The 18,270-nt window shown below is 43.5% G+C and overlaps 1 protein-coding gene across 4 annotated transcripts in view; it reads left to right on the forward strand.

The window, feature by feature from the left end:
- Window positions 1-18,270, forward strand: part of gdpd5b (glycerophosphodiester phosphodiesterase domain containing 5b) — a 36,528-nt gene that overhangs the window by 11,285 nt on the left and 6,973 nt on the right. For all 4 annotated transcript variants that reach the window (XR_004213195.1, XM_031860674.1, XM_031860675.1 and 1 more), the window contains exons 2-12: window positions 1,475-1,632; window positions 9,414-9,517; window positions 10,844-10,937; window positions 11,096-11,155; window positions 11,518-11,616; window positions 12,345-12,438; window positions 13,824-13,969; window positions 15,285-15,367; window positions 16,037-16,187; window positions 17,180-17,401; window positions 17,995-18,152. Coding sequence is in view for 3 of the 4 variants with exons in the window: in XM_031860674.1 (XP_031716534.1) it covers window positions 1,516-1,632; window positions 9,414-9,517; window positions 10,844-10,937; window positions 11,096-11,155; window positions 11,518-11,616; window positions 12,345-12,438; window positions 13,824-13,969; window positions 15,285-15,367; window positions 16,037-16,187; window positions 17,180-17,401; window positions 17,995-18,152 (1,328 nt within the window). In the remaining variant the exon portion in view is untranslated. The remainder of the gene's footprint in view (window positions 1-1,474; window positions 1,633-9,413; window positions 9,518-10,843; window positions 10,938-11,095; window positions 11,156-11,517; window positions 11,617-12,344; window positions 12,439-13,823; window positions 13,970-15,284; window positions 15,368-16,036; window positions 16,188-17,179; window positions 17,402-17,994; window positions 18,153-18,270) is intronic.

Here is an 18,270-nt window from a genome sequence, read left to right on the forward strand (position 1 = left end):
ACGAGCGTACTTGCTGTGCTGGGGTAGTTATATAGTTCCTGATCTGATCAAGGTCTAAATCGCTGCTTGGCTTCATGACAGTTTTATGAGGACAGGATACAGTAGTACAGACTCCGAGTAAGATAAGGTGATTATTAATAACACACAGTCATATATTGTGTTTGACCAGCGGTCGGAAAGAAAGTGATTCTCTGCATCATTGCCAACACTCAGCATGGTACCAATGTTGTTTGTTATATTGCAGGATATTTGTAATAACAGCCGCGGTATGAGGACTTTTTTAATTTAAGGCGTCGAGACCTTTGTGGTCCTGCTGGGGTGGGCGATGTTCCTGATGCCCTCGGGTTAGGCCTGTCCTCCTCAGAGCAGTTTTTACTAATAACAGGAAGCATGGCCACTGCAGCAGCTGCTAATGAGCAGCTGCCCAGAGCCTCAGACAGCCTGATTACAGCAGGAACAGTGTAGTTAACACGCACAAATACCATATGCTAGAGGAATATCACCAGTTAAAATGATCCCAGGAAAACGTGTTTGTGTGTACGCTTTAATCATGTTTGTTTGACTCTGATCTCATTAATTATGCTCAGTTAATTTATGCTCTTCATATCAAAATGATGCACTTTCAGCCCCAGATTGATCTGAGGCAGCGGGCTCCATCGTGTCCCCGGAGAGTGAGGTAAACTCGTGATAACAGCCAGCGCTCCTATAACATCATTATTGTTAGTCTCAGTGCTGAATCAGCAGGCGCTCAACGGGAGGACAGAGTTATAACCCTGATTATTCACAGCCAACGCAGCCTGCGATACTTCCTACCATGGCCACTAACGCGGCATTAGACAGGCATCAGAAGGGGATGCTGGGTATTCTCTAAAGTACCACGGTGCTCTTCTGCTTCTCGACAGTGAGGGAGGGGGGGGGGGGGGGGGGGGGGGGGTAGTGGAGCTGTTTGGGTTCAGTGTTGCTCTGCTACACTAACCGTCACAGCTGTACACAGCAGCCTACATTGTCTTCTCTTATACTGTAAGTTGAAGGGTTTTGCTCAAATGTCACGGTTGTATAACATCCTTTGTTACACCTGTTGGCCTTTTCTATGCCTGGCTTCTTTTTTCTCTCTCTCTGGCCCTGACATGAAAGGGAGGGATGAGGCCCACATGCTGTGTTTTGACCCAGATATGTAGGGACTGTGTGATATATTCATGGTCACTGTAATTTAATGTGATGTTCAATAGATTTCTGGGCTCCTAGCAGTCTCAGTTGTCAGTGGAAACAGGCGCTGGGAAACACGGTCTTAATTTTAGGCTGGGCTTTGTGTCAAAGCATGCTGCTTTTCAGGTCAGCATGTGTTTTCTATCAAGGTGCCAGACTTGCCACTCTACTGTAGTAATACTTTGTTTTCTGTGAAGTCTTCTCTGGTCTCAACATGTTGTAATCGCTAACATTTCTCTTCTGCTTTTTCTGGGTTCTTGGTCGTCAGTGGGATGTTCTCGCTCTGGGAGCAGCACTGACTGAAGTAGCATGGTGAAGCACCAACCCCTCCAGGTCTATGAGCGCCAGCTGTGTTTGTCGTGTATCACCGGGATCTACGGCTGCCGCTGGAAGCGCTATCAACGTTCCCACGATGACACCACCAAGGTGAGAGGAGGGGAGGAAACCCCTTTAGTGGGTGAACCACATCAGTCAGAGAAATGCTGTGAATCTTTCACACCTCACAGATTTATTTTGCCCTTTTTAAAAAAACAACATTTAATGGTATGAAGCTCGGTTACATGGAATATTCAAAACAACGATGGTTATTCCCTGTAGCTTTGAGTTGAGGCTTCCTTTGCTGTTATTGATCATCTCACAAGATAACGCTGCACACGCACTCACGTGTTCAGGTTGGCAGTGAATGAGACCTGATTATGTCAATCTCTGTGTAATTCATCCTGCTCCGGTCATTTCAATGATAACTGTGCTGTGCTGGGAGATCGATGTAGAACGAGATCACTTTCCGCCTCTTTTTAAATAACATTCCTTCTTAGAAATGGATTTTAATTTAAGTTTTTCTCATCTGTTTTCTACATCATACCACCTACATGTTGTTGCATTAACATGAGACTTTTCACAGCTCTGAATAACAAGATGTCTCTGTAGGAGGTGGAAAGTTCTACTGTATGTTCTACTTAGGAGTAAACATATTAAACCCAGAGAACCATCTGTGTTCCTGACGGTCCCCAGATGCCTTTTGTCTCTCAACATTGATTAAGAATGTACAATTATCTTTGACCAAATATGTCCTTGCTGGCTTATCTCCCACTCAATCACCTTGAGCTTTCAACATAGAGGCTCATTTGATATTGCACTACTCCACTGCTTCCAGTAGTTTGTCATCTCCTGCGTTCTGTTATGAATATTATCCTTAAAATGTGTTTTTTTTTTTTTTTTAATTCTCTGTACCTGTGTCTCGTGTAGAGCCTTGAGCCTGGCGGTTGTGCTTTAAATTGTTTTTATACATTTAAATGTATGCCTATTCTTAATTATTAATCAATGTTTCATGATTTCTAATTTTAAATTTGTAGTTAAACTTTCTTGATAAAGCCAAAGTGTGCACCATATTAAGTTTTTCTTGTCCTAAAATAAAGCGCATGTCAGGATAAGTATTGCAGCCGACACAAGAAGAGGAATCTGTCCTGACCTTTCCCTTTATCTCTATTCTGTATTTAGGAAGGACACACAGGTTTTGTTGCTGCAACAAACACACAGCACGTTTCTCTCTCTCTCGCACGCACACACACACACACACACACACACACACACACACACACACACACACTGGGTTGGATCATTTATTTATGCCCACATACCACACTGTAGACGAGCACAACCCGAGGACACAGACAATAGACTCGTGTCACTCCGCACACAGAAAACACGTGATGTGCATTCAAGCTACATTCGGTGTGTAAACAGACGGAGCCAAATAACCCCGGCGGGTGGTTGTATTTTTCACAGCTCTTGGATCATATAAAAAACATTGCGGAACCAAATAAAGAGAGATATAGATTTTTATTTCCCCTCCCCTCCTGTTTCCAGGAAACTGGACACCGTGTAGCTCTGTTTCCTGTTGGTTGTCTTTCAGTCCGACTGATGGTACAGTGCGGAGTCAGCATTCTTTGTTCCCGGTGCTCATCCTTTTGTTCTGACCGTGTGGCGGTTGCACAGCGCTCGTCTTGACCCCAGTGTAAGAAGCACGCAGTCCATTTCTGTTCAGTTGATTCAGAAAGTGGATATTTTCCCCTCAACAGGCTTTCAACTTGTAGTGAGTGATTGAGCCACAATGAGGTGTTCTACAACTACTAAGTGTGTCTACTTGTGAAGAATAGTGGAATAGAGCTGTGTGATCCGCTATTTATTTGTCTGTTTATTTGAGAGCTGTCGTTTCCTTTGAGGATGCTTCCGAGCACAGATCAAGGTGATGTCATACAGGACTGCATCTTTAACGATTCCAGTAAACAAACTGTGACGGGTATCGGCTACTGGACCTGAATCACAGACGCGTGAGACCTGAGGATCTCCTGTTGAAATAACTGTCGACTCATTCATAATCTACGAGTGGATCGGGCCATTTCTCCCCTTTTTTTTTCATCTTTGTTCACATAACGAGCCATTCAGGTTGACCGTCTGTCTTACTGCGGCAGCTTCCGTCTGTGTTCACGGTGCTTTGTAGGGAGACGGCCCACGTCACGCAGTGCAAGCCGATCTGGCCTCTCAGTAATTATTGAAAGTATTTCCATTTAGCCCGTCTTTACCATTCAGTCACACAAAGGCTTCTGAGACAGAAGCAAAGCAGCTCTGCCTCCTTTCGTACAATTATCTCGTGGTCTTCATTATCCCTGGACAGGGAGCAAATGAGCCGGCTTAAAATAGAAATAATTGTTGTAGGTTTATGATTACATTGTTCCCTTTTAAGGTATTTTTTTATTTTTTTTTGCATGATTTCAGTTTTCGGACCGGTATTCATTTCTACAGGACATCTTCTTCATTTTGTGTACTTGATCACGTACTCGTCCCTCCAGCTGTCTGGCTGAAAGGTCATAAGCCTCAATGAATCCCATGAGCTGACTACATGATGAGGGTGTGATGGGTGGTTTCAGATGCGTTTTAATGTAGGAAATGGTAATATTCATATGGATTGCATGTATATTACGTGCATTTTACTAAAGAATAAGTAGTCTATTATAGTATTCCTGTATTTGTAATTCCACTCTGCTAAAAGGAGTGGAGATACTGGAGGTTCAGTGTTATAAAGGTGTGGTATGGCTGCACTATAAAGCAGTGCACACCCTTTATGAAATGCCAGAGACTTATCTGGATATGCTCAGGAATGTGACGAGGGACCGCGGTGTCAAATCCGGTGAAGATGGAGGCCCTCACAGGGAAAAGAAGCACCGTCAGCGAAAGAATAACGGCCAATGTGAGCTGAAAGTAATCTCTCCTACATCCACATGAGTTTATTCACACACGCCAACATGTTGGTGTTTGTTTGTATCTGTCGGCCTTTGTGTTTGTCAGCGAATTTATTCAGGACCGTCCCGCAGCATATTTTCTCTCCGCAGTGTTGTCAGATGGCAGCTTACTAGAGTCAAGCTGTCTGATCGAATGCATCATTTAATTGTGTGTAGTCTAGTAGATAGGAAATCCACATGTTGGCCATCAAAATATGCTATGGAAGCACATTACATTGAGTTAATGGATAATAAACTAGTAAAGTAAAGTAACTTGGTCTGATTTACATGTTTCTGAGCTTGGGTATTATACAGCAATACAGTAGTAACCACTTCTCTTCCCTCCGATGACTACTCGCGTCATATAGTCGATATGAACTGTAACCCACATGGAGTTTATATCACAGCCAGAAGCACCAAAAGTGTTGAGAAAGTTGTGTTGTGATATCGGTGTAGAGAACAGACAGCGTGTAACTGTAAATGGTGACACACTGTACATGATGCAAGGACGGTTTCTCCATGAAGTCCTCGCACAGGAAGTAACCAGCACAAACCAAAACATGCCTAAATGTCAGCTCATACTGTAGCTCCACAAACGAATGCTCTGGTAGCTCTAGCTGTGTTCTTTCTCCGTCTCATGGTCAGGGTCAAGCAACAGAAAGCTACCGTTGCTGCATTTGCAGGTTTGACAATTAGTATGAATTTACACATGCAGTACACGGCAGTACACAGCAGTACACAACTTGACTGGTGATGAATTCGCAGGATGACTAGTTTTTGTGTGTGAATGTATTTATTTTCTTATCACAAGAACTTTTCATCCTCTATATTTGGGACAAGGTTGACTTGCAAACCAGATGTAAATCAATGTATGTTGTGTGGCCTCTTGCTTTGTTTAAATAATCATGCTGAACATGAATCATATCCATCCTGTTTATGGCACTACACTGCAGCCTAGATCCTGTTTGATATATTGAAGCATTCTTGGTAGGAGAGAGCGCACAGTTCAGTCATGTTGGCGTTATCATTAGCGTTTGCTCTTGTAGGCTAAATGAATATGAGAGAAATCCCGGCTGCAACCATTACAAAATCAATGCCTCATTTTGCTGGTTTGTCCCAAAGGACCACATTTAAAGCGCCAGAAAGTCTACACAAAAATGTTAAGTGTTTAGAAGTCAGCTTATTGCATATCTCTGTACATCAATACTATAACTACAGTAAACCACATGGTTTCAGATATGCGGTATATTTACTAAAACTAATAACTTAAATGATCTTCGCCAAGGAAGTTTATTTGCATGAACTAAATTCAATACATTCAATTCTGATGGATCTGATGCTGGGCATGGAAGACTGAGCATGTGGAACGTAAAGGAGCACAACACAGTATTTTGGAGCTGTGGTCTCGCAATGTGATGAAACATTGGTTAAATAGCTTGATGGTGTCAGCTCAACAGGACTATTGGTAATGTAATAAATTTAAAAAAAGATCCCATCCCAGAAGGATGTGTAAAAATACAATAAGCCTATTTAATAAATACATTATTGGCTGCTTGGATCATAATCCACTGGACTGGACTGACTGTGAGCCATAAAGTGGAGATAAGTACAAACTTCGGCCGGAGAGCCACTGAGGGACACAGAAAGGTAGAACTGTGTTCGCTCTTATTGCACTGTGCTGGCTCAGAACAGACGGCACCTGTAAAAAGACCTTTATATGCTTTTTAATTTGCTACAACATTCTTTGCCGCTGTCACTTAAGTCTTAAAGTCTTTCTGAACAAAGGTCAAAGTTATCTTTCTCTTTCTCTTTCTCTCTCTTTCTCTCTCTCTTTCTCTTTCTGTCTGCTATTCCCAGATGTTAAATCACTGACGCAATTTCCTCTGCACAGGGATGAGTCAGCAATGATCACTTTCACGCTATTTTTAGTGTTTTTCGCAGTCACTCAATATATTTCTAAGCAAAACACTATTTGACTGGTAAGTGCCTAAAAAGGGCTGTCTGCATGTTTCATAAATGCTTTAAACGAACAACGCTAAGGAATATATCTGATGAGGACAGAGACTTTAAGTGGAGGGTTTTCAGGAATATATGCTTTTTAGATTTTAATACGAGTGTATACTTGCAGCAATTAATTTCTCCTTGATCCACACGATCCTTGTATTTCTAGCCGTGGAGTTTGTTCTCTGAAGGCTTATTCTACGACTTCCATCCTTTTTATAATATTTCTGGGGTTGGAAGCAAATTTGTTTACTATTTCAGAAATGTAATCTTAGCCTCTGCAGTTGGACAACATTACTGCTACAGAAAGGTCCTTGATGGTTTTGAAAAGTCATTGCAAAGTTTTTGAATAACATTTTAATTACAGCGCACCTCTTAATTTGATTTGAATTAAAGCTAACTCAATAGCTCTGAATCTTCCAAAGGAGAACTGGTCCTCTATGATTTCTCCAAGGGGCGAACATTATAACACCAGTCAGAGTAATTATTAGACCGGAGCACGGATGACTGTTGGCATACAATGCTCTTTAAACACTCCCAGTGAATGTGGCGTTCTGATCAAATGTCTGTTGCCGCACTGTCAGTCCGTGCCATGGGGGGTGCTGTGCCCGGATAAAAATGCCAGCCATGCAGAATGGTGATGCGATGTCACGAGGGCAGGCCAAGTCATGTCAGGCTGGACGAGTTCTGCTGCCAAGTTAGCCGGCAGACGGGAAGAGAACATCAGACCGAACAAGGAGTTGAAATCTGAAAAATCAGTTATTCAAACAGGACTGTTTGTCTTAGTTTTAGAGGAAGAAATCTATAATGTTCAAGACAATACAGCAGTGCGAGTGTCCGTAGAGGACAAAATGCCACTTTATAGATCCCAGAGATGACTTTAGGATTCAGTTTGTGAGGTGATCTAATTAATTAAAGAGACATCAGGGCAACTTATTCACCAAATCACACCATCACAGCTCTCTCAGGGGCCTCTCAGGCTGCATTCCAACATAATTCACGGGGGGGGAGGGTTAATGAAAGGCTGGCGGTGAGCAAGGTCGTAACTCCGAGGTGTTTCCAGGTAGACTTTTAGGACCATGGGAACCACGGGTCACCGCTTTCTCATCAGTGAGCAGCGTTGTTTGTCACACCGTGGTAACCTCTGTGTTGCTGGAATGGATTGAGACTTACCTGAATGTAGGTAAATGTGTTTAGGGTTAAACATTGTTTTGTTAGTTTCATAAATACAATAAAAAAAAAAGATACAACTACCCGAAGAGTCTAACAGCATTTGCTTAAGATAATAATTTTCTAGCTTTTACTTTTGCGGGTCATTTCCTGCCTGTGTTATCTGGTGCCCATATTATCTGATGTAAGCGGACCTTCCTGCATAACGTTTTTTTCTTGCATGTCTGACATTTATTCAGAGGCCATGTCCAAATATGAGAGGCTGCGGATCGAATCAACGTTCCCTCGGGCTTGTTTCCCTTTTTCGTACAACCGGTCTCTGCTATGCCATAAAACCATGCCCAGAAATGAATTAAAACGTCTTTTATTAAGTCGTGAAAGCTCTTAAAACAAGCTTGAAGCCAAAACATGACCTTCAAAATGCTGCTCTGTTTGAAATACTTCCAGGCAGTGGAATTTGATTGTGTCACGAATTGAAACTTCCTTATTTAACATTTGAAAAGCTTTTAGATTTTGTCCAAAAACCAAACTCACTGGGAACGAGACCTGATATAAACGGGTCAGGCGGGGCCGTCGTGTGTGTGTGTGTGTGTGTGTGTGTGCGTGTGTGTGTGCGTGTGCGTGTGCGTGCGCCGAGGGGATAATAATCTGATCCTCGGCACACACAACAATCGAGTTTTAAATCTGATATCTTTATCTTGATCACCACAGTGCACACAATTTACACACGCATGGGATTTTTCAAAGAAATTTAACCGCCAACTAACAAATATGGATCGGCCTATTTGTTTTGTTTCTCGGGTCATGGTTTTATTTATCACAGGGATCTTGGAGCTCAAACTGACAACTTTAAATAGTTTGTTTTGTCCGAACACCAGTCCAAACCCCAAAGATAATCATTTTACAGTGATGTAGAGCAGAGGAATCTGCAAATCCTCTAACTCTAGAGCTGGAAACTGAATGTTTGTTGTTGTAGTTGATAAATCATAGGATAAATGCCAATCTAAATGCATCATAAAATCAAATAACGGACTAATGGTTCTGGCTCTAAACAATGTATTGATGTAATGTTTACTGTTAGCCACATGTGTGCATACTCTTATTCTTCCTCTCCGCACATGCTAGACACGAGAAATCTAGAATGTCTACAATCACAGTTGACGTCTTCAAGTGATTTGACTTTTCTTCCTCTTTAGAAGGAGAACAGATTTCCCTGTAATGGATGCCGTTTGTCCAGATTAGACAAACTTGAAGTCCTGAATATAGCTGTGTTTTAAAGTAGAGATAGAAATGGGCGTGCCTGCTTGCACCTCTCCTGAGTACGGCCTGGAGGTGAGTTTCTGTCGGTCAGTATCTGAAGACGAAGCCAATTTAATATCTGCCGTAGCACGAAAGTGCATCGCGGATGAGGACGGTAATTAGTCGGCTTGCTTGTGAAGTTATTAAAAGTAATTCCTCGATGATGAGCAAGGTGTATCAGGGAATACTCTCTCCAAAGGTCAGCAGCCAGCTTCACACCATGTGCTCCATGTAGAACGTTAACTCTGCTGTGGTGCTTGTCAACACAAGTTATACAAATTCATCCCACAGACATTCAGCAGAATAGCCTTGTGTCCACAACAGCAGAATTCAATAATTACAGATATTTCCTTAGTTTCTGCAGCATTCAGAGCTGTTCTGTGTTTCTTTTGTCAATTCTAATTAAACATAGTGGGTCCACAAAAATGCTGACTTGTATTTATTTGTGTGTGTGTGCAGTGGGAGCTGCTGTGGTCCCTCATCCTCCTCTTCACCTTCTGTCTGCTGCTGGTCTGGTTCTACTTCTGGTCGGAGGCACATAATGACTACAATGAGTTCAACCGGTGAGTGCACAGCCTCCCGTCTGTCGTCGAGTCAAACCGGAGCCAGACGCCCGACACCATATTGTTTCGTCTGGAAATGACTTCTATCCGTGCTCGTGGATTTCCTAAATCATCAGTTTAATCCGTCCTCTGCCTTAATCTGAGCGGAGACCACCCAGCCCACCACAGATTAACACCGTTACATAACAGAGATGGCTTGCCCGACCTTTCCTATACTGTAAAGGACTCGTGCTGCTGTCATGTGACCACAAGTTTGTGAATGAAAACATTATAAGCTACCAAAAGTTATCCTTATTCCAGACCTGTTGGCAGAATGCATCTGTTTTAAATTGCATGTTCCTGTGCAAGATTACATCTGAACATTAAGATTGTGATGGACACAGTTCCAGCATTACAATCATTACAATCTAATGGTAAAATGTGATGCGTGTTGGTTGAAATCGTACTTAATCCGAGTTCAGTGTGTTGAAAATGCCTTTGTCCCATACTGTCACATATGCTGGTCTTTCTCTCCAACTACCTTTCCCATCCCCCTCTCCTCCTGCTCTCAGTAACCTCGACAATGTCACCTTTTCCTCTTCTTCTTATCGTCTGTTACCTTCCATTGCCTCTTCTCACATTCCTCTCCTTACGTAGTGGGTTATATTTCTCTCTCTCTCGCTCGTTATTTTCATTTACCTTGTAATAGTCCCTATCTTAACCGCTCTTACTCTCTCTCTGTGTGTGTATATATCGCACCCCAGTTGACTTTCATCATCAATCCCGGTGATTATGTATCTCTGGATGTCAGTAATGGTGGGCAGACGTTTGCCAATCCTTTTGAGAGGTTTCCACAGACCGCGGTGACATCCCTGCCCTTATGTGTTCTAGTGATTTAGCTGCAGGGAGTGTCCCGGTCCATTTGAAGTATTAATGTATTCACAAAGGGCTCGGAGCCTCAGCGCTGAGGGACCCCGCCGTGGCTCTGTGCCACTAGAATCTCTGATAAGGCTTTGAAAGTAATTAGTGCCACACTGTCATGTCAAAACACGCATTTCACACACTTGTCTTTGCTCCGCAGATGTGAATCTATCGATGCATCCACTGTCACTCTTTTGAGCATTACACATAACGTTTTCAGGGTGTTATTGTCAATATTCCATAGTGTCCTTATTTAAATCAATCTAAAGGCATGGTTTCATTTGAAGGAAGTACAAATGCTTTTAAAGACTAGTGCAGAAAGGCGCACACATTGTGCCAAGCCTTCACACATGTTAGTAATGATGAACTGCAGGTGAGCCCTCGGTATGAGGAGTGTTACTCACTCTCTCTCTTTTTTCTCTGCAGCTTCCTCTACAACCGCTCTGGGCAGTGGAGCGATGGCACTGTTCCCATCCTGGCCACCACCGCTGCTGGCTTCACCTACATTGCATTTTTAATGGTCAGACCCACATCAAGTATTCACCGTGGAGGTTTTTAAACATCACCGTTAATGCCTCGGCAGAGATTTAGCAGCTTTTGAATGTTCATGTTGAGATCTGTGAAGCAGCAGACTTGTTTTTGAAAGCTGTTCTCTTGCGTGTGTGTTTCTCTTTTCAGGTTTTAGCACTTTGTCACGTTGCGCTTGGGCAACAGTTGAATTTGCACTGGCTCCATAAGGTAATGTTGCCAAATGTGAGACTGGGCAACTGTGTGGGAGGTGGAAGGGGGGGTGGGTGAGGTTTACGCATGTGTCTTTCTCTATGTTGTGTGCTTGTGATGGGGCTGCTTTTACACCACTCTGTCGGCCCTATTGGCTGCGTGTGTTCATTGGCGATCAGCTGAACTTGGTGTTGTCCCAGGAGGGTTGTGAAAGCCCAGTCAATGACCTGGTCTAAAATTCTATCAGCAGAACAAACACAAACACTGTTTTGGGGTGTGAAAGGGCTGGGAGCTATGCGAGGTTAATTTTGGGGGTGGGGGTGTTTCATGCATGTATCCAAAGTGACAGCCTCTCTGATTTTCCCTCTCTGTCTACGCAGATGGGAGTGACTGCTGCTCTGCTCACCACCACTGTCGGGGTGATATCTGTCAATCAAACATGGGGGCAAGAGTGGGACGTCATCCCCATCTCCCTGCAGGTCAGCAGACCGAAACACAGTTTAGCCCCGAAGCCACGTTTGACAGCTACATGATGCTGAAGTTGTAGTACTAAACTGAGAGTGTTGTGAAACACCGTGAGGTCTATACACCTACATAACAAACTAGACTTTGAGCATTGGTTTGTGGGCACTGGATAAAACAGTTTTGACCTGGATAAAGACGTCCAGGACCGACTGTTTGAAAACACATCTCGTGTCATGAATTACTGTATGTCCGTGATCATATTTCCATATTTAACATTGCTGTATATGGAAAAAAAAGTGTTATGATTTAAACTGCATATACTGTGGTGACGAGACACTCGATCCGCATTTATCCCACTAACGATTAACAGCACAACGATATCCAAGGAGTTGTGAGAAGCTTATAATTAGTGTGTCCCTGTGAGATCATTGCACCACCATGAACGTGTGATTGAAGTGGACGCGCAAGTCCACTGAAACTGATGCCGTTCCAAGTGCATGCTTCTACAAAGTATAGCTATTATCTCTGAATAGTGCTGCTGTTGTCTTAACCCCAGATAATGTGTGTAATTCAATGCCTCTCTGTCTGTATCTTTATTTCTCTTCTCTTTTGCTCACCGTTATCTCTCTTAAACCCTGATCCTCTTACCCATACCCCCCCAACCATGTGTCTCCATTTCTCTATCTCCTCTTTCTCTCTTCTCATCTTCAACCTCTCCCCTCTTCCTCACACCTCTGTCCAGGCCACAGGTCCATTCCTGCATGTAGGGGCTCTCGCTGCAGTCACAGCTCTGTCTTGGATCGTGGCTGGACAGGTCACCCGCTCGGAAAAAACAAGTACGCTTACCTCTGCAACACAGAATACAAGGAACTCTTACTTGCCGTGCCCGTCTCTCACATGCACGCACACACACAAACACACACACACACACACACACACACACACACACACACACACACACACACACACACACGTAAAGGAAGAGTGGTGAATGATTAACACCGTGTAGACAGAGGCCAGGACCTGCACCCAGGGTGTCGGAGATAACGGCCATTCCTACGGGCTCATGTGATGTTTTCAAAGCCCGGACACCTTGGATTGTTTTCCAAGTCTTTCTAGGGATAAGCAGCTCTTAGTGTGTATTCTAGCTCTCGCTGTCGGTAGAATAGAATTGAAAGTCCGTATCATTTATGCGGCAGCTTCATTGTCTGCTTCAGAAATTGTAGCCAGATAGCGTGAAATGTCTTCAGAAGTAAGACTGAATTAATCTAAAGATACTTTAAGCTTTATGAGGATTTTACTTCACGTCTTGTTTATGACCGTCCTTAAGTTGGACAAGGCAGCTTGTACTTTGTACTGTGGGAGACATTTAAACACATTAAAAGGCCTTCGCTACATTTAAGGTTCTGCTTTTGGAGAGACTTGATGAGATGGAAAAGTCTAGGCAATACTTCTTCTGCGTAAGCATCTCTGCTGTAATGCAGAGTGAGAGAGTCTGAATACCAAAGAGCGTGTGTGTGTGTGTGTGTGTGTGTGGGGATGAAAGCTGTGAGTCCCCTGTGTGTAACAAGAGTTGTATACTCAACCCCACCCCTGAGCTGACCTTGAAACGAATACATTGCAGTGTGTGTGTGTGTGTGTGTGTGTGTGTGTGTGTGTGTCGACACTCGGCCTTCGACGCTCACTCTAGCAGAGGGATGATGCAGGGGAAAGTGTATCTCCTTGGCCCCTGATATGAATGATGCTGGATACTGTGCAGCGCTATGAACGGTACTGAACATCACCGACATTCACAGCAACTACTCGCATCACACATCTCTTTGGAAACTAAGAAGTCTGGATCACCCAAATATGTTCTCTAGGTTCCAATCAAAACATCCAATATTGAAATCCATTTTCTCTGGTTGTGGTTTTAATTGGTTATTTTCTGTCCGCGCTTTGGATGTTTATTGAAAGAGAATTATGGAAACTAGCTTGGCATACGAACTGCATTAGTCACAAGCTGCTAACTATGTTATTAGTGCAAGTTTCTGTTGTCATTTTTACGTGTTTATTTTTGTACAGACCATACAAACAAGAGAAATATTAATTAGTCCGCTGTTGAGGTGCTGATAGGCTGATTTTGGGCAGCGCTTGTTATCTGACTCTCGTCAAGAAAGAGAATACGCGTATTTCTTAAACTCATCCTTCAACCTCTATATTGTCCTCCGTCCTCTCCCAGTGTTCCAGGTGGTGGTCGTGCTGCTGTACCTCAGTGTGTTGCTGGGCCTCTACTTGGTGCCCCTGTACATCACCTCCCCCTGCATCATGGACCCCACCACCCTCAAACAACGCCCCGATGTCATTGGCCACCAGGGAGCCCCCATGGTGAGTCAGCTGACCTCTTATCATCCAATGTGGGAATATGAAACAGGCCCACTTTAAACACATTATATTACATATGCTTTGACTCCTGGACCCTTTTAGCTACCTGTTACTGGCTTCACAGATGGCAAAACCCCTTACATCAGCAATGTTGATGACACTGAACCACTCAGGCTTGATTGTGATTTGGTGAAGGCAGAGGAGAAACTGTGCGTGCCCTTCCAGATGTTTTGTTCCTTTTGTTTTGCATAACTTCTTCTTCTCCTGCACTACCCAGGCTATTCTGGTCTATTACCGACCTTGTGTTCGTGCAACTCAAAATAGTCCACAAACATAACCCGGTGGGAGCCTGGAGCTCTGACTGCCTGATGTATGGCAGGGATATATTTTGTGTGGTTCTGCCTGACAAAGACTTGACATCAAAAGCAAATATAGATTGCTTATGATCAGATGTACTGCCGTCTCTTTTCTGTTACAGCATCTCGCTCACACTGATCTGATTTTTAGATTTTTTGTTTAAAAGCCTGTTGGAGCCTGCTGGATAAGTATGCATACGAAGGCTGCGTTAAGATCCCATCTATGCACACATAAGCACATTTTTGTTCTTTACATTTGATGGTTATTGCTTCTAGACGTTGCCTGAAGAAGGATTTATGTACTTGGCACAATGTCTGACTCAGTATTACGCAACACTTGGAAGGAAAATGAAGGCGGATTTCTGGTTATTCGTAACAGACACTCGCACGTTCAAAAACACACCCTGCTTTTTGTGGTGTTTGTTGTAAAGCGATCGATCCTCGCAGTGGAATCTAAAATTAGGAGTGGCTCTGCGAGGCTGTGAGAAACTCGGTCACATGACTGGACTTTGTTTCCCATAAGGACTCTGTATTGATTCCAGCATCATTCCTATCCTGTGTTTCCCAGTCATAAGCTTTACTCCCAGGGTTTCTGAGGAAGGGTTTCTTCTAGTAAGTGATGCTGAACCTATCGACGTGCTCATAACCTCGACTTGAAGATTTGAAAAGCAATTCACAACGATGCTCTATTTATTTCACAGCTTTCCTTTGTGTTCGGAGGAAGGAGTCTATTCTCACATACATCTGCGATACACCTCATTTATGTTCATGTTTGACTCTGTAGCAGAACCTACTTGACAGATAAACATAAATTATTATGGATTCATATTTTAGCATCATTTTTTTCCTTAACAGTGGCAGAGGCTCCTGTAAAGTCATCTATTAGGTCATTGTTACAGGACTCCATGTAGTGATTGTTTTTGTCCTTTCTCGTGTGTGTGTGTGTGTGTGTGTGTATCCAGCTTGCTCCAGAGAACACACTGTGGTCCTTCCAGAGAGCTCTGCAGATGAACGTCGCAGGGTTGGAGGCTGATGTGACTATCAGGTACACACACACACACACACACACACACACACACACACACACACACACACACACACACACACACACACAACCAAACACATGCAACACAGGAAAGGCATTATGTTTCAGCAAAGAATTTGAATGGCAAATATTGAGAAATGTGGAGGTTTTTTTTCTTTAGTCTTGGTTTTCAAATATCGAGCAAAAAACAACCCCACGATTGGGCCAAACTCTTGTCTTGTCTCCTCTACTCACCCTTTCTCCTTTGCTCTTGTTTGATGTGATTTCAAGAGTTTACCCTCCAACCAACTCCTGTCTGTTCCGCTCTCATCTAAAAACTATAATATCAATTTGAGAGATTTTATTCCTCAACTAAACATGATCTACAGAGAACGTTACCTTTTGAGTCCTCTGAGTGTAAACGGTCTGTTTGAATTATTATTATTATTATTATTATTATTATTATTATTGTTATCATAGAAATGTGAGCGACTGTAGCCTAGCGATCCGATGTATTTGATGTCAATGAGGTTATAGAAGATTCTACAGATGAACACTGCTGCCAAACCATGAACACGCAGTACTCTGTTCCAGCACCCTCTGACCAATCCGTAACCACTGTCTCATGCTGAATGTTCTAAACAGCCTGACTTACACTTATAACTCTGCCCCCCCCCCCCTCACCACTAGTGAGGATGGAGTGCCTTTCCTGATGCACGACCACACCCTGCGCAGGACCACAGACATAGAGAAGGTTTTCCCCGACAGACAAATGGTGGACGCCTCATTCTTCAACTGGACGGATCTGCAGCAACTCAACGCGGGACAGTGGTTCCTCAAGGTAGGGCTCGGTTACTGATGAAGCCATTTTCAGCTTTGTTTTGTTGTACAGCGATGTGTGATGAAGGTCGTTAGCCCCTCGAGTCACGAGTGTCCTGGTCCCCTGGTTTCATCTACATACTGAGCTCCGTTAATGCTTCAGAGAAGCTCTCCTGAATGCAGAGTGGATCAAGGTCAAAAATACTTCAAAATAATTGTTTGTTTCAACTAGCTTGAAGTACTAGTGGGCCAAACAGGATAAAAGCACTCTGGCAATGAGAGTTGTTTAGAAATGCTACCAAATGATGCTCTCCTACATGTGATGACCAGCTCCATTGTTGTATTCTCGTTTGAGCTGCACGTCAATGCATTTACCATTGCATTCTGTTACTAAAGAAGAGCATCTGTATACATGTGGGGCGAGATGCAGTGATGTAGATACATTGCTTTTTGTGCACTGTGCTACTTTGCTGTGCACCACTTTAACCCTTCTACGCTACCCTCCAGTCAAGTAGATTTCTATATCGGTCTACTGACTCAAAAGCTGATATGGGGAGAGTTTCTTCTTATCGGTAGATGTACACACTCACTGTGTAGTTTTGTTTCTAATAAAAATGTTTTATGAGATCAGCTTGCTGTGAGGCCTCTGCATTGTTTTCTGCACTCTACGTCTCAGTCTATCTGCATTGCACGTGAGCACATTGCATCACTACTTCTGTGCGTAATTATGACAATTCACTGTCAGAGTCTGATTTCTATATTCCCAAGCATGTCCTAATCCGTCCTGATTGGGATTTAAAATGTCTGAGCTTCAGTGTTCTTCTAGTCGGTGAGGTGAAGGGAAGCACGTCAATGTAGACTTGAATTAGAAGCATCTGACCTTCTTCTCCTGTGTGCTTTGACGAGGAGCGGTGAAGCGAAACGTGATGTGGAGGAAACGAGGGAAAATATTCCACTGTTTGTATTTGCTGTCTGTGATCGTCGTCCTCGTGCCGCTCTCTCCCCGTGTTTCAGGAGGACCCTTTCTGGACCGTGCACACCCTGTCCCCGCGTGAGAAGACTCTGATTGCCAACCAGAGTGTGTGCAGCCTGGAGCAGCTTCTAAAGCTGGCCTCCTATCACAACAGCACAGTGGTTTTCCGGCTGAGGAGACCTCCTCAAAAGCACCCCTGCTACCACAGCTGGATCAATGATACGCTGCAGGCTGTGCAGCAATCGGGAGTTCCTCAGAGCCTGGTCAGTACGTCTGAACTGAATACTACGATACACCCGGTCCACATTGTGTTCAGTCCTCTCCGCAGCATGATGTCTGGCTAAGTGTTCTGAACATCTTTTTATGCAAACGTGATGGAAATCAAAATCATTTCACGTGTTGTCCTGTAATCAGTAACGAGGAAGTATAAAGACTGCAATAGTTCACACAGGGCGGCTGGAGCGGTGGATGAGTCCAAAAAACACTGACCTTTCATCCAGCAGGCCGCTGTACGTTCCCTCAGTGAAACCAGAACGTCAACGTTGATTCATTTGTCACATAACTTGCATACTTCAGTAAGGGCACTTCCATAGTTATTTGAACCCAAATGAAGATCTTTTCATAAACATAACAAAGTAGTTTTGTTGCCCGAACCTAACTTGAGTTGTTTCCTGTGAAGACAAAAGTTTATTTTGAAAAGACTGTATGCATGTGACGAGCAGAAATTGGCACATTGCTGGCTTTTGTAAAGAGAAAGAGAAGTAAAGTTTTCATAAGAACCGTTGTATGAGGAGACGTTACCTATTCATGTGCGTTTAGACCGCGTCACTACATTAATGCTGATGACTGTGTGTAGGTGATGTGGACTCCAGATGATCACAGAGATCAGGTGAGACAGCTGGCACCCGGTCTGATCCAGACCTCGATGGAGAAACTGAGTCCTCAAAATCTCCAACAGTACGGCATCAGCAGGCTGCTGCTCAGATACAACCAGGCCAGCACACAGGAAATTGGGTAAGCACACACACACACACACACACACACACACACACACACCTGATGCTGTTATCAGGTTGGCACCTTAACAGACAGACGTATATTTAAAGACATGCCTGAATGTGTGTGATTGCTT

Source organism: Anarrhichthys ocellatus, unplaced genomic scaffold, assembly GCF_004355925.1.
Source record: "Anarrhichthys ocellatus isolate YVR2014 unplaced genomic scaffold, GSC_Weel_1.0 scaffold24, whole genome shotgun sequence".
NCBI classification, from domain to species: Eukaryota; Metazoa; Chordata; class Actinopteri; order Perciformes; family Anarhichadidae; genus Anarrhichthys; species Anarrhichthys ocellatus.